Below are 14,787 nucleotides of genomic sequence, written 5' to 3'. Positions count from 1 at the left end.
AGGATTCAAAAATAGATTCAGGGATATACAGGAACTCAGTATGCAACAAAGGTGGAAAATGATGACTTATTTGATTAATGGTGCCGGCACAGTTGGCTACCAGCTCTGGAATAAAATGAGACTGCGTGAACTCCATGCTCTCAAATGTTATGTGGCCCTAGAAAGTATGGGCTGGAACTGCATCTTTTGTCACAGAGGGTAGAGGTGCCTAGTTGAGATGGAGGAACAAGTAGTGATGAAATGGTCATAATTGTTGTTTAGTTGCTAATTCACATCCAACTCTTGGCACTATGGACTGTAGCCCACCAAACTCCACTCTCCATGGGATCCCCAGGCAAGAATACTGGAGTGGGCTGCTATTTCCTTCTCCAGGGGATCTTCCCAACCCAGGGATTGAACTTCCATCTTCTGCATTAGGAGGCGGATTCTTTACCCCTGAGAAACTAGGGAAGCTGAAATGGGCATACTATGATCCAGAAAAAATTTAAAACGATCAGAGCCCTGAAACAAAGGACAAATCCACCATAAATGTCTGTGGGTGTTTGTGTGGTCGTGAAGAGAGGCGTGATAGGATCGTAGCACACCATGGACATGAGTTGTCCGGAAGTCAGGGTTACTGATGCTTTCTTTGTAGATCTTTGTGTTGTTTCATTGTGTGAAATAAACTTTTCCCTTTTGTGGTTTTGGGAAGACACAGGTAATGAAACATATTTAGTGAAGGGATTTCACATATGTCAAGTTGGTTGTCTTATTGACTATCAGCTCTCCCTAGATGGGACCTGTGGAAATCTGTGCCTCCCCTTCAAGGTAGAGCAGACAATGGGCGGCTGTAATGGCCAGGACCAGGTTAGGTGGGTACCTGGGCAGGACGAGATTATACCTGGCCACGTGGGTATAGTGGAAGAGCTCGGGCTTTTTGTCCTGCCCCTGCCCACGCCCAGTGTCCATGCTGGGAGCAGCCAGTTTCCCCCTTGGCGTCCTGGCTCAGCCCAGCTGATGTAAGAACCTCGGTGCCAGGGTGTGGCCCTGATCATCCGCGTCCTCACAACCTCCACCCCCTTACCTGATGTCCCGCTGAGCAGCATCAGGGTCCTTGGCCAGCACTGAGCCAATCAGAGGCTTCTTCTGGTTCTCCTGCAGCTGGAAGTGGTAAAAAGGTTGCTGGAAGATGGGGGGCTCATCCACGTCTGTGACGTTGATAATGACACGGGCGATGTTCTTGGGGGAGGTGCTGCCCAGGTAGCGGAGGTCAATGGTGGGGTCTGTGGCCTCGATGGTGAAGCTGTATTGCCGGATGCGTTCATAGTCCAGGGGCTGTGGGAGGAAAGTGTGGTGAGCTCCTGCTCTGAACCAGGCCCTGCACGGTAGTGCTGGGATGACACCTGTTGAACAGATGAGGGGCCCGTGGCCTGGCTGTCTTCAGCTTCGTCCTGACCTCGGCTCTATTCTGAGTACTGGGAACACCAAGCAGATCAGCCATACTCTTGCTATAAGGGGAGCACAGACTAGTGGTTCTTCCCACAGCTCCTCAAAGCCATGCCTTTTCTGTGTGCCTTAGCTCAGGTCTCTTGCCTGCTTGCCACACTCCTCCTCACCCCATCAAGGAGTCTGTCCAAACGTAACCAGATGTGCTCATAGAGCCTGTTCCTGCCCCTCCTGACACAGTAGTTCTGCTCCCTGCCTGGGTCCCTTTGGTGGGGATGTGTGTGTCCTCCCTACTGGCCGAGAGCCTTGCTACCATGGGAGCTGTCTGACTCCCCTGGGCATATCCAGTTCCCAGCACAGGGCTGGATCAGAGAAGGACTCCAGAGAGGTCTGCTGGAGGAGTGGTCTGGCTCAGGTACACAGGTTTGAGTGTCCCCTCCGAGGAGGAGATCCCTGGCCTGGCCCCCCTAGTCCTCGGTATGGCCATTCTGGAGGCAGTTTGTGCCCCTGGCAGACCTTCTCTCCTCTTCTAGATTCAGCTGGTTTGACTGCTGTCTCTGCAGCAGCCACTGCCAATGCACACCCCGTCCTCATGGTGTTCACTGTGTCCTTACACACTGACGGCTTTTGGCTGAAAGCACTTGTAATTTACCAGGGCTCTCCTGGCCAGCACCCAGGGCAGATCAGAAAGTGCCAGGAAGTGAGCCCCCAGGAGCCCTCAGGCAGCCCACAACTGCTGCGACTCAGAAGCATATCGCACACAGTTGCCCAGATGTTCCCAGTGGGACCGTATCCCACTCATCCACAGCGATCACCTGCTCACTAAGGAGCCTGACTTAACTCTCCTCCCTTTTACATATCACTGCTCCTGGGGGCTTCCTGAGATCACCCCCCAAATAAGCTGTATACACCTAAGTCCTTGCCTCAAGGTCTGGTTCTGGGGTAGCCCAGCCCAAGGGACTGACCCTTCTCTCGTGGCTCCACATCCCAGCTCCAGGGGTCACAGGATCCACGAGCACATGGCCTGCTCCACCTGGCCCAAACGTGGACCTTTGGTGGCCTCTGACCTGGGAGCAGCCCCTGGATGAGTCCTGAGCATGCCAGGAGCCCCCAACCCCCCATCTGATGCCACTGCTGCAGGCCTGCCAACCTTTATGGGCTTGATGATGCCCTCGTTGTGGCTGGGGTCCGTATCGATGGTGAAGGTGTCCCTGTACTCTCCCTGCACGAAGCTGTACTTGGTCTTCCGGTTTTGGGGCTCGTCTGGGTCCTCAACAAACAGAGAGCCCAGGGGGCTGCCCACACGGATGTCTTCTGGCACAGAAAATGTATACCTGTCTGATGCAGAAGGGGCGCCCCAAAGGGCATTGGGTTAATGAGATAGACAAGGTAATTGTTGCATATACTATCCCAGTATATTTTGATACAAGCAACAGGCACAGTAAAGTAGCAGCAGCAGTAGTAGTAATTCCTCTGAAATTTTGGGTCTCAAGGCACAGAGGTTCCACTCTGTGTATCCTTTCATCCCTTCATCCATCTGACAAATAGTTATTAAGCACCCCCTGTGTGTCAGGCACTTTGCTAGGGGATCTGTCAAGTGCCAAGAGAGAAGCCCTGCCTTTGCGGGGCTTTCACCATGTACAGTGAGGTCACTTCAGGGTACACTGGCCTGTCCTTGCAGTGGCTGAGCCTCTGAGGGACATCAGCCTTGGAGGTGCAGATGGTGAGCCATCTATCTGACCTTCCTCCCCAGCCCGCCCAGCGCGTGTGAAGAGCTCTTGTTGGATATTTTCCTGTGGGGAGAATCAGTCTGTGGGTGGGTCAGGGCCCAGCCCTGGCTCTGGCGCTCTGCTGAACCCCGGCTCCCCAGCTCGTGGGTTTTCCTGAGCTCATGGGAACTGGGTGAAACTGGTCCTGTCTGGTAGTGGGACTCTGGGCACATGGGACACAACCAGGAGTGTGAGCTGCTGCTGGCCCAAGAGGGCACCCTGGCAGGCCAAGTGTGCAGCCCTGGAGTGTGTGCAGAGACGGGGAGCACCGGGAAGCCATCTCTGATGCAGGCTCACTCTGGGGTGGAGGGAGAGGTAGATGGACGCCAGGCTCCTCCCTGAGAGCTGCCCCCGCCCTCCACCAGGGCCCAGGGAGATGGACTCACTCTGGGTGAAGATGGGGAAGTTGTCGTTGACGTCCCGCAGCGTGATGAACACGGTGGCTGTGCCTGACTCCCCCCTGCGGCCCTGGGCATCTTTTGCTTCCACCACAACCTCGTACTTGTCCTGCGTCTCTCGGTCCAGGTGTTTGTTCATGGTGACAATGAGTCCTGCAAAATGTGTCCTGTCAGGAACCATGTTACCTGAGGAACTTTTAAAAAAATATGGGTGCCCAGATGCTACCCAGAGAGCCGTGACTTCAGAGCTCCTGGGTGACTTCCCTGTGCAGCCAGGGCCAAGAGCAAGGGGAGATCCACCACCCATCTCCACGCCCTGCACTGTTAGGCCAAAGCCACACAAACACTTGTGTCCACTATGGGCCGAGAAAGAGCCTGAGGCCGCATCTAGGCTCAGAGTGAGCACAGTGCTGTGATGGTTATGCCTCAGTGCCGCACACCTTGTGTATTTGCCATTGTTCTGAATGGTGGCATGCCCCAGGCCTGACCACTTGTTCTTCTGTCTTTCTCCAAAGACTCAGTCCTCACAGTTTTTTAGGTCACATGTGATGGCTAATGACAACGAGCCACATGCTCTTTATACGTCATCTAATTCAGATTTCACAGCTCCTGTATGGGGTGCATGCATATAACCTTCCCTATTTTCACCATGAGGACTCGCCAGTGCTCAGAGGTTGGTTGATTTGCCCAAGGTCTTTAGAAGCGGTGAGCAGCAGAGATGGGGTTGGAAACCAGATCTGTGTGGTTCCACAGCCAGAGCTGCTAACCAGCCTTCTCGTCCGCCTCTCATGTCACTGCTTGGGTGGATTTTTGTCCCCTGGACTTGAGTTCACGTCCTGGGCACCGGTCTGCCTCCTCCTGCCCTCACCAGCCCCCTTGTCTTGATGCGTGGTACTGACCGCCTCCTCAGGAAAGTGCAAGTCAGTGGTTGGTAACACCTGTCAGACTTCCCTCTGTGCCTGCACCTCCACCCGCTCCAAGCCAGTGCTGCCCAGGGGGGTTAGTCACACAGACCAGAACCACGGATGTCGAAATTTTCTTTTCCCTTTGTGAGCTGGTACACGACAGAAGCATGGTCTGCCACCGTGGGGTCATCTGCATCCACCGCTGTCACCTGGATAACCGAGGTCCCTGCGGGAGAGAATCCAGGGTGGCTGCCTGCTGACTACCAGCCCCTCACCCCATTCCCAGATGAGGGCAGATGGGGCTCAGGCTGTCCCCTGAACCCCCTCCCCTGGGTCCCGTTTTCTGAGGAGCCTGCCTGGCACTGATGTGCTGGCAGTGGCGGAGGCCCAGCCAGTCAAACATGAAGGGTGAAGAGAGCGGTGGTTTTCATTTATGGGGGAAATGAGGGAAGGGGCGAGTGTCTGCAGTCATGGGGAGAAACAGAGGAAAAGCTGCTTTATTTTTGCTCCTGGAAGCATGAGGACAAGAGAATAGGAAGGGTCCCAAAAGACTGGGTGTCACATCTCTTTCCCCTTGAACTCCAGGCTCCCCAGGCTTAACAAGAAGGTCTGGTCTTGAGCCCTGACCAGAGAGCCTGGATGAAGGGGTGGGGATGGGAGCTCTTTTCTTGCATCCCCTGGAGGCTGGGAGTAGAACTGAGGAAGAAATAGTCTCCTCTGGGGGCCTAGGGTCTAGGCTGGTGACATACCTGGGGATGAGGTATGTCCCTTTCTACCCACCTCCCCCCGACTCCTGCATGGACCCTAAAGGTGACCCCTTATCTTGGTGGCAGAGTTGGCCTCCTTCATATGTGAAGTCTATGCTCTCGGCCTGCCAGCCCTGAGAGTCAGAGCAGTGGGTGGGGTTGGCTTCAAAGAGTAACAAGGTGTGTGTGTGGTGTGTGGTGTGTGTGTGTGGTGTGTGTGTGTGTGTGTGTGTGGTGTGTGTGTGTGTGTGTGATGTGTGTATGTGTGTGTGTGTGTGGTATGTGTGTGGGGTGTGGTGTGTGTGTCAGGTGTGGGGTATGTGTGTGTGTGGTGTGTGTGTGGGGTGGGGTGTGTGGTGTGTGGGTGTGTGTGGGGTGGGGTGTGGTGTGTGTGTGGGGTGTATGTGGGGTGTGGTGTGTGTGGGGGGTGTAGTGTGTGTGTGTGGGGTGTATGTGTGTGTGTGGGGTGTGGTGTGTGTGTGGGTGTGTGGGTGGGGTGGGGTGTGTGTGGTGTGTGTGTGGTGTGGTGTGTGTGTGTGTGGTGTGTGTGAGTGGTGTGTGTGTGGGGGTGGTGTGTGTGGTGTGTGTGTGGTGTGATGTGTGTGGTATGTGTGTGTGTGGTGTGTGTGGGGTGGGGTGTGTGGTGTAGGATGTGTGGTGTGGGGTGTGTGTGTGTGTGTGTGTGGTGTGTGTGGGGTGGGGTGTGTGTGGTGTGTGTGTGGGGTGGGGGGTGTGTGTGTGGTGTGTGTGTGAGGTGGGGTATGTGGTGTGGGGTGTGTGGATGTGTGTGTGTGGTGTGTGTGGTGTGTGTGCGGGGTGGGGGGTGTGTGTGTGGTGTGTGTGCGGGGTGGGGTGTGTGTGTGTGGTGTGTGTGTGGGGTGTGGTGTGTGTGCGGGGTGGGGTGTGTGTGTGTGGTGTGTGTGCAGGGTGGGGTGTGTGTGTGTGGTGTGTGTGTGGGGTGTGGTGTGTGTGCGGGGTGGGGTGTGTGTGTGTGGTGTGTGTGTGGGTGGGGTGGAGTGTGGTGTGTGTGTGGTGTGTGGTGTGTGTGTGTGGTGTGGTGTGTGTGATGTGTGTGTATGTGGTGTGTGTGGTGTGTGTGTATGTGGTGTGTGCGGGGTGGGGTGTGTACGGAGGGGTGTGTGTGTGTGGTGTGTGTGGTGTGTGTGGGGTGGGGTGTGTGGTGTGTGTGGTGTGTGTGTGTGACGATCAGGGCTCTGCCTGGGACCAGGTCAGAATTTAGTCTTTAGGGACCAGAGTTCCTTTCAAGTCACAGCAAGTGGCACTACACGCATCCTCATCGCTGCTTGGAACTCACTGAATCCTGCTCCAGGCAGCGAAGCTGCTGATGGGAGAGGTGCCTCTGGATCAGGGATGTGTGAGGGGAGAGGGAGAGGGACAGACCAGGCACATACCTATCCCTGACATCTCGGGCACAGAGGCATTGAACACCCGGTGGGTAAACACAGGCCAGTTATCGTTGACATCGTGAACTTTGATGGTGAAGCTAGAAGGAGACTCCAGGTTCTTCTTGGAGTCCTTGTCCACCACAAGGGCAGTGAGGTGGTACTCGGAGATCTTCTCCCTGTCCAGCCTCTCTAAGGCATACACATCGCCTGTGTTCTTGTCGACCCGGAACACCTTGCCGGCAGACTCTCCTCTGAGCTGGTACTCGGTCTTCTTGGGGTCCACACTCGATTTAATCTGTAGGAGGAGAGGCACCATGAGCTGGAGACGGCAGTGCTGCTGTGTGTGCCTGTGTGGGTGTATGGGATTGTTGAAAAATCACTTATATAAGCGTACAGTTAAATGAATTGTATTAAAAATGAAGGTAATTACCTCAAAATGTATTGCTTCCTAGTAGTTTTACTGCATTTCACCATGTTCTTGAGTTTTTATGCTGGTCCTGTCTAATCACGGAAATCCTAGCTAATGGTGTGTTCATGCACATCTCTTTCCCACTCTGCCTTCGAGCTGGTAGCTTGAAACAGATACAGGGAAAGTATTTACACCAAGGAAATTGGCAAAGGCTATAAACAGGGTCTTTTCCCTTCAAAAGCCAGTTGTCAACTGTTTATCAGCACATCACTGGGCCCCAGCCATTTAGTTTTGGAACGATACGTAAAATGTTCTCTTCTTGAAAAAAAAAATGTTCTCTTGGATATTTTCAATATTTAGTCCTGCAGAAAAGAACTCCAGCAAGCTTTGTTTAGCTCAGAATTTCCCATACTCGTTAGACCACTGAATCCTTTTCCTTTGTAACGCGTCTTGTTAGTGTCCTTAGGAATAAGGTTTGGCAAATAATGTATGTAAAGGAATTTGCTCAGGCTGTCAATAAATGCTAGTTGTTACTCATGCTAGAGCCATGTGTTCAAGGATATTAGAAGATTAGAATTGCTGAACATTTCATTTATAGAATCTTAGAAACAGAAATTCCTAGGAGCATAAACAAATGATATTTCATACATGTCGAATGCTTCTCTAATGGATGGTTAGGATGTTCAAAAAACAAAGTTCAATTCAGTAAAAGAAAAAAAAATAATCCAATCCCTACGAAGTGCCAGCTTGGGAGCATAGAGATAGCGCAGACTGTGCTCTTGCTCTCAGAGCCTGATTTGAAGCTGCAGAGGAGATTTTGAGGATGGGCAGCATTTAAGGGTCAGTTGGAATGAGAACCGTAAGTGAAGGTGTCACATCAGAAAGGCTGGCGGAGGACCGGAGAGAGAGAGGGGTCTCAGGACAGAAGAGGTGGCATGAAGATGGGCATGGTCAAGTCCCATGAGGTCTGGAAAGCATCCTTAGGCTTAGCAATGATGCAGTCATCAGAGCCCTTGGGGAGAGCAGCATTAGGGTGGTGGACTGAGAAGCTGGCTGACAAGGCTTTTAGAAAAGAGTCTCAGAGGTGAGGAAGGGGGAACTGGGAGTGAGGCTCCTCCCCTTTGGGGGCTGGAGAGATGGAGAAGTGGGGCTGTAGCTAGATGTGGTGAAGCATCTTAGAGCACGGTGTTCAGGGGGCAGGCGGTTCATGGGGAGGCCCCTAAACCCAGCAGCCAGGACATGTAATGAATGGATGGACTGGAGGCAGGAAGTGGTGTGCCTACTCTGGAGCCTGTGGCCTGGGCAGGGGGCAGTGGGGATCAAGGAGGAGGGACAGTGTGGGCCCTGTGAGTTACTCAAGGTTCGGATAGGATGGTCGTTCCAAACCTGGCTGCGTGGGTGCATTAGGACCCAGGTGTAACCAGGGGGGCGTGAGTCTGCTTGGATGCGTCATTGGAATTCTAAGATTGTGCCAGTGGAAAAAATTTTGGCTGCCATATTAGTAAACAAGAGATGTTACAGCCATCAAGCCATCATATTACAGCTCCCCCCGCCCCGCCTCCCAGCAGATGGTGCACCCGAGGAGACTCAGGATGAGAAAGCACAGGATACTGACCCCAGAGAGCTGAGCTGTGCATCAAAGGAATGATTTCAGTGAACCCTGACCTTGGCATCTTCTCATACACAGAAAAAGGGCTAAGTTCTTTGAGATGTCTGTTTTTCTTTAATTAAGAGTAATCTTTTGAAGTTCCGACTACCTGATCTTTGTTGCAAAAGCTCCTGTAGATCCTGGCTCCCCACCTTGCCTCTTTGCAGACGTCCCTTAGAGGGACTTGAGAGTCCTGTCTCCCAGGCTTGAAGTCCTCAGAATGTCTACCAAAAAAACAGGACTCTCAACTTTTAGATTGTGCCTTTTTTTTTTTTTTCAGTTGACAGTTGTATCTGACTCATACTTCAACAACTTTGGTAAAAATTTTTCAATATTATCAAATCAGTAGCGTTAAAAAAGATATCCTGTGGAGGTAAGTTTCTGTTTTCCTTCCCTCCAACTTTTCTTAGGTAGACTTTATATATTAGAACAGTTCTAGATTTATAGAAAAACTGAGATGATAGTACAGAGGGTTCCCATACATCCTGCTTCCAGTTTCCCTGTTGTTAACATCTTACATTAGTATGGTACATTTGTTGTAATTAATGGACCAATATTTATATATTATTATTAACTAAAGCCTGTAGTTTGTGCAGATTTCCTTAGCTTTTACCTAATGTGCTTTTTCTGTTCTACGATCCCACCTAGGATACCACGTTACATCTATTAATGGTTGTTATGTTTCTTTAAATTCCTCTAGGCTGGGATAGTTTCTCAGACTGTCCTTTTTTTTTTTTTTTTTTCAATTGAAGCATAGTTAATTTACAATGTCGTGTTAGTTTCAAGTGTACAGCCAAGTGATTCAGTTATACATACATACATATTCTTTTTCAGATTATTTCAGATTATTTTCAAACCATTGTAGGTTTTTTACAAGAGGTTGAGTATGGTTCCCTGTTGCTATACAGTAAGGCTTTGTTGTTCGCCTGTTTTATATATCTTGGTGTGTAGATATTAATTCCAAACTCCTAAGTAATCTCCCCCACACCTACCCCACTTTCCTCTTTGGTAACAAAAGCTTATTTTCTCTATGATACTCTTCTTGGTTTTGATGACCTTGAGAGTTCTGAGGACTGCTGCTTGGGTGTTTTGTCAGATGCCTCCCTATTGGAGTCTGTTTTGCTCATGATTAAACAGACTGAGGTTATAGGTTTTGGGGGGTCCTCCCCTTTTTAATATTATCCCTATATTTGGATGTAACATCTCAATGCCGAAAGCTATGCTGACCCATATTTGTGGATTCAGAAGGCCGTTCAGGTCTCATTCCCATTGTCCAGCAAACAGCTCTGTAAACAAAGGCTCCATGGCTCTGATCTTGATAAACAGGGACTTCCTTCCCTCAGATGACGTCTTTGGAGTGAGGAGGTGAGCCATGGAGCCCTGTCCTTGCCTTTTCCAGGCAGCCTTGCTGCTTCTCAGAGTGGGGATTGCACGGGGCTCCCTCCCTGCCCTGTGCTCCATGCCATGTGCCAAGTGCGTGCTGATGGCAGGTGACTAGCAGGCCTGACGCTCTTCCTGCTGGGCCAAGAATCTCGGGTGAGCTGTTTAGAATCTGTCAGGGCTGCTCGTAGCCCCGCTTTCTGCTGACTGTCCCTGACTCAGCTCAACATTATTTCTTGGGGGCAGCCATCCTCTTTGGAAGCTGATTCATGGCCCAGTCATCCCACTGCGGAGGAGTAGGTGGTCTGATGACATTTTCCTCTAGTGTGGGGAGTCAGGAGCCCTACGCTTTCCTGGAGCTCTTTTGGTTTCCCTGTGTGACCCTGGGGCAAGCTTCTTCCCCTCTGAAGGCAGACTGAAAGATCTAAATTTCCCAGCCATTCTTTGTGGCCAGAGGAGGCCTGGGCCCAGGGAGCTGGCCTTGGGCAGGGCTGCGAGTGGAGATGCCCCAGCTGGCCCCCACTGCCTCCTTCGGTGGCATTTCTGGTACCAGGGCCAACTGAACCCTCCCCCATTTAAGGATCCTTTCTGGCCCATTTCTCTATAATCTCAGGGAGCCCCCATCTGCCATGTGTGGGGCTCTTTATCTAATACATGCTGCCCTTATAGACCAGGGTGGGCAAACTGTTCCTGTGAAGGGCCAGATAGTAAAAATTTTTGACTTTGTGGGTCATATGGTCTTTGGACAGTTACTCAAATCTGCCATTGTAGCATGAAGGCAACCACACCTTCCCTTTCAAAACCGCGTGGTGGGGCAGTTCTCTCAGCCCCTATTTATGCACATATTTGTTTAATTGGAATAGAGCTGAGTTACAATGCTGTGTGAGTTTCCAGTGTACAGCAGAGTGATACATACATACATATATACACACACACACACTTTTTCAAATTCTTTTCCATTATAGGTTATTACACACTACTGAATATAGTTCCTTGTGCTATACAGTAGGACTTTTTTGTTTGTCTGTTTTATATATGATAGCTTGTATCTGCTCACCCCAGACTCCTAATTTATTCCTCCCCTCTTTCCCCTTTGGTAGTCATAAGTTTGTTTTCTATATAAGTCTGTTTCTGTTTTGTAATTAAGTTCATTTATATCATGTTTTTAGACTTAACATATAAGTGATGTCACATGATGTTTGTCTTACTCTGTCTGACTTCACAGAGCATGCTAACCTCTAGGTTCATCCATGTTGCTGCAAACGGCAGTGCTTCATTCTTTGTATGGCGTATACACACCCCCCATATACATGCATGTCTCCACATCTTCTTTATCCATCTGTTGATGGACAGTTAAGTTGCTTCCAGGTCTTGGCTATTGTAAACAGTGCTGCTGTGAACTTTGGGTTGGATGTATCTTTTTGAAATAGAGTTGTCATATTTTCTGGATATATGCCCAGAAGTGGGACTGTTGGCTCATATAGTAACTCTGTTCTGAGCCTTTCAGGGAACCTTCATGCTGTTCTCCATACTGGTTGCACCATTTTACGCTCCCTTTCACCACAGGGAAAGGGAGGCTCCCTTTCACCACACTATCTCCAGCATTTATTGTTTGTAGACTTTTTGCTGATGACCTCTCTGACTGCTATGAGGTGGTACCTCATTGTAGTTTTGATTTGTATTTCTCTAATAATTAGCGATGTTGAGTATCTTTTCATGTGCCTGTCGGCTATCTGTATGTCTTCTTTGGAGAAGTGTCTATTTAGGTCATCTGCCTGTTTTTTGATTAGCTTTTTTTTTTTTTTTTATATTGTGCTATATGAGCTGTTTATGTATTTGGGAAATTAAGCCCCTGTCTGTCACATCTTTTGCAGATATTTTCTCCCAGTCTATATGTTGTCTTTTTGTTTACTTATGGTTTCCTTTGCTGCGCAAAAGCTTGTAAGTTTGATTAGGTCCCTTTTGTTTATTTTTGCTTTTATTTCTTTTGCCTTGGGAGACTGACCTAAGAAAACATTCCTGTGATTTATGTCAGAGAATGTTTTGCCTATGTTCTCTTCTCGGAGTTTTATGGTGTCATGTCTTATATTTAAGTCTGTAATAAATCATTTTGAGTGTGATGTGAGGGAGTGTCCTAACTTTACTGGTTGACATGTGGCCAACCCTGTTTTAGATCACAAGCTCCGTGATAGTGAGGATCATGTCTGTCTTTGCCCCCCGTTATCTTCTAGAGCCCAGTCTGTGCTTGGGACCACCCCTCCTCTCTCCAGGGCACTGATCTTTCTTTAGCTGACCCTGCTTAGCTTCCAGGAAATTGACATGGTGAGATTTTAAAGCACTTGAATGGAGTTTTTCTCCTCAGTGAAAACTGTTGGAATGCCTAACCCATCTCCCTGTTGTCATGTGTGAAATTCTACCATTAGAGCCTCTCCTTTCAATAGAGATTTTTTAGTTTTTGAACCTTTTTTAGAGGTTCAGTAGTGGTTTTGACATCAGCAGTCCTTTGACACAGAAAGATCGTTCATTAGTCACTCAGTGTAGCTCCAAACCCTAGGAAGGTGACTGAGGATGGACGTGTTTGCAAAGGGGTGAAGTGAGGGTTAGAGTCATAGACACTGCCCTGGAGGGCAGGCTTGGGTCAGGCACCTTGTTATGGCTGTCTTAGAATCTCAGACCACTCAGAATGGGTGGTCTGAGAGAAAGGGGTTTTTGAGGAAGTCCAAAGGTCTTGACTAGAAATGGCAAACTGTGGCCTGGATGATGAGCTTTGTCACCAGCACAATTTTGTAGACATCTGCTCAGGTCCTGAAGACCTCTCAGATGGGCAGATTTAAAGCAGCCTTCACTTCATGGGAAATAGATGGGGAAACAGTGTTAGACTTTATCTTTTTGGGCTCCAAAATCACTGCAGATGGTGACTGCGGCCATGAAATTAAAAGACGCTTACTCCTTGGAAGGAAAGTTATGACCAACCTAGACAGCATATTCAAAAGCATAGACATTATTTTGCCAACAAAGGTCCATGTAGTCAAGGCTATGGTTTTTCCAGTGGTCATGTATGGATGTGAGAGTTGGACTATGAAGAAAGCTGAACACCGAAGAATTGATGCTTTTGAACTGTGGTGTTGGAGAAGACTCTTGAGAGTCCCTTGGACTGCAAGGAGATCCAACCAGTCCATTCTAAAGGAGATCAGTCCTGGGTGTTCTTTGGAAGGACTGATGCTAAAGCGGAAACTCCAGTACTTTGGCCACCTCATGCGAAGAGTTGAGTCATTGGAAAAGACTCTGATGCTGGGAGGGGTTGGGGGCAGGAGGAGAAGGGGACGACAGAGGATGAGATGGCTGGATGGCATCACTGCCTCGATGAGTTTGAGTAAATTCCAGGAGTTGGTGATGGACAGGGAGGCCTGGCGTGCTGCAATTCATAGGGTCGCGAAGAGTCGGACATGACTGAGTGACTGAACTGAACTGAACTTACTGGTCCCACCCTAAGCCCTGAACCCTCAGACTATACTGGCCTCCTTAACTGTGCATGGGGTGGTCCTTCTGCCAGTGATATTCAGGCCACGGACCAAAGTCTGGGAGAAAAACGAACCCTTGTGCACAGCATTACTTCCACCACCGCCGTCATCACCACTGCCACCACCACCTCCACGATCAGCATCATCGCCCCCGCCACCTCCCCTTCCCGACCACCACCACCACCACCACTTTCTCCTTGTCTCCTTTCTCCTAGTCACCGCCACCGCCACCTCCACCATCTCTCCCACTATGACCATCACCCTCGCAGCCATCATCTCTAACCCTACAGCCACCCCCCCCCACCATCAGAGTCTTTCCCATCACCACCAACGCTGTGGGCCGCCTGCCGCCGAGGCTTCTCTTGCTCCGGGGTCTGAGGCTTACCTTGCCCACGTAATGGGGCAGCGAGTCATTTCTCTCTTCGTCGATGTGCATCTGATTCCAGATCCAGTCTCTCTTCTGGCGCCGGTGAGCGGGCAGCGAGCCGGGGGTGTTGGGTCGGCCAGGGTTGATGGCTGCTGCAGCTGCTGCCAGCAGGCCCAGGTAGTAGGTGGCCCCCGTGGCCAGCAGCATCACGAGTGCCTGCATCTTCCCAGGAGGGAGGCTCGGGTCTGAGGGAGGAGGGGATACACCGTCAGGTCATGTGGGGTGCGAGCATCTCCCAGGGAGCACTGACCTATTTAACCCTTCGTCCTCCACTCTACTCAGCCCAGCAGAACCAGGGCCTGTTCCTGCCCCCACAGAGCTCCCAGTCCAAGAGGGGAGGAAGGACATGGAAACAACTCCTTCTTAAGGGTCGCATGTGCTGGCGGGGAAGCAAGTGTGGGTGATGGGGAGCCCAAAGGAGAGCTGTAGGAGAGATTTGCTGGAGGAGAGGGTGATGCTGCCATGAGCGAGAGCTCCCCCCTTGTGCAGGGGACGCCCAGCTTATCCTCGCTTTACATGGGGGAAACCCAAGGCACAGACATATGACCTTCACACTGGAGTAAATGGTGGGACTGGGACTAGAGCACAGTTGTCTGACCTCAGCCGACACTTATCAATAAATGTCGTAAAAAAATAAAAATGTCACCAGAATGATAAATATCAACTTTATATATTGTATCTCACTTAATCCTCCCAATAACCCTGGAGGTGGGTGTGTGTAGTCCTCACTTTATAGATGAGCTGAGGAAAAGA

General features: G+C 50.3%; 1 protein-coding gene across 2 annotated transcripts in view; it reads right to left on the bottom strand.

Moving 5' to 3' along the window:
* The window catches only part of CDH5 (cadherin 5), a 39,094-nt gene that overhangs the window by 12,866 nt on the left and 11,441 nt on the right, over positions 1 to 14,787 (bottom strand). For both annotated transcript variants that reach the window (XM_070770692.1, XM_070770693.1), the window contains exons 2-7: positions 13,993 to 14,219; positions 6,656 to 6,944; positions 4,607 to 4,723; positions 3,581 to 3,745; positions 2,576 to 2,763; positions 1,064 to 1,314 (exon numbers count right to left, since the gene is read on the bottom strand). In XM_070770692.1, the coding sequence (XP_070626793.1) occupies positions 1,064 to 1,314; positions 2,576 to 2,763; positions 3,581 to 3,745; positions 4,607 to 4,723; positions 6,656 to 6,944; positions 13,993 to 14,196 (1,214 nt within the window). In that variant the 5' untranslated portion in view covers positions 14,197 to 14,219. The remainder of the gene's footprint in view (positions 1 to 1,063; positions 1,315 to 2,575; positions 2,764 to 3,580; positions 3,746 to 4,606; positions 4,724 to 6,655; positions 6,945 to 13,992; positions 14,220 to 14,787) is intronic.

This window comes from Bos indicus, chromosome 18 (assembly GCF_029378745.1).
Source record: "Bos indicus isolate NIAB-ARS_2022 breed Sahiwal x Tharparkar chromosome 18, NIAB-ARS_B.indTharparkar_mat_pri_1.0, whole genome shotgun sequence".
In the NCBI taxonomy this organism is placed as follows: Eukaryota; Metazoa; Chordata; class Mammalia; order Artiodactyla; family Bovidae; genus Bos; species Bos indicus.
This window is presented reverse-complemented; position numbering and strand designations above follow the sequence as displayed.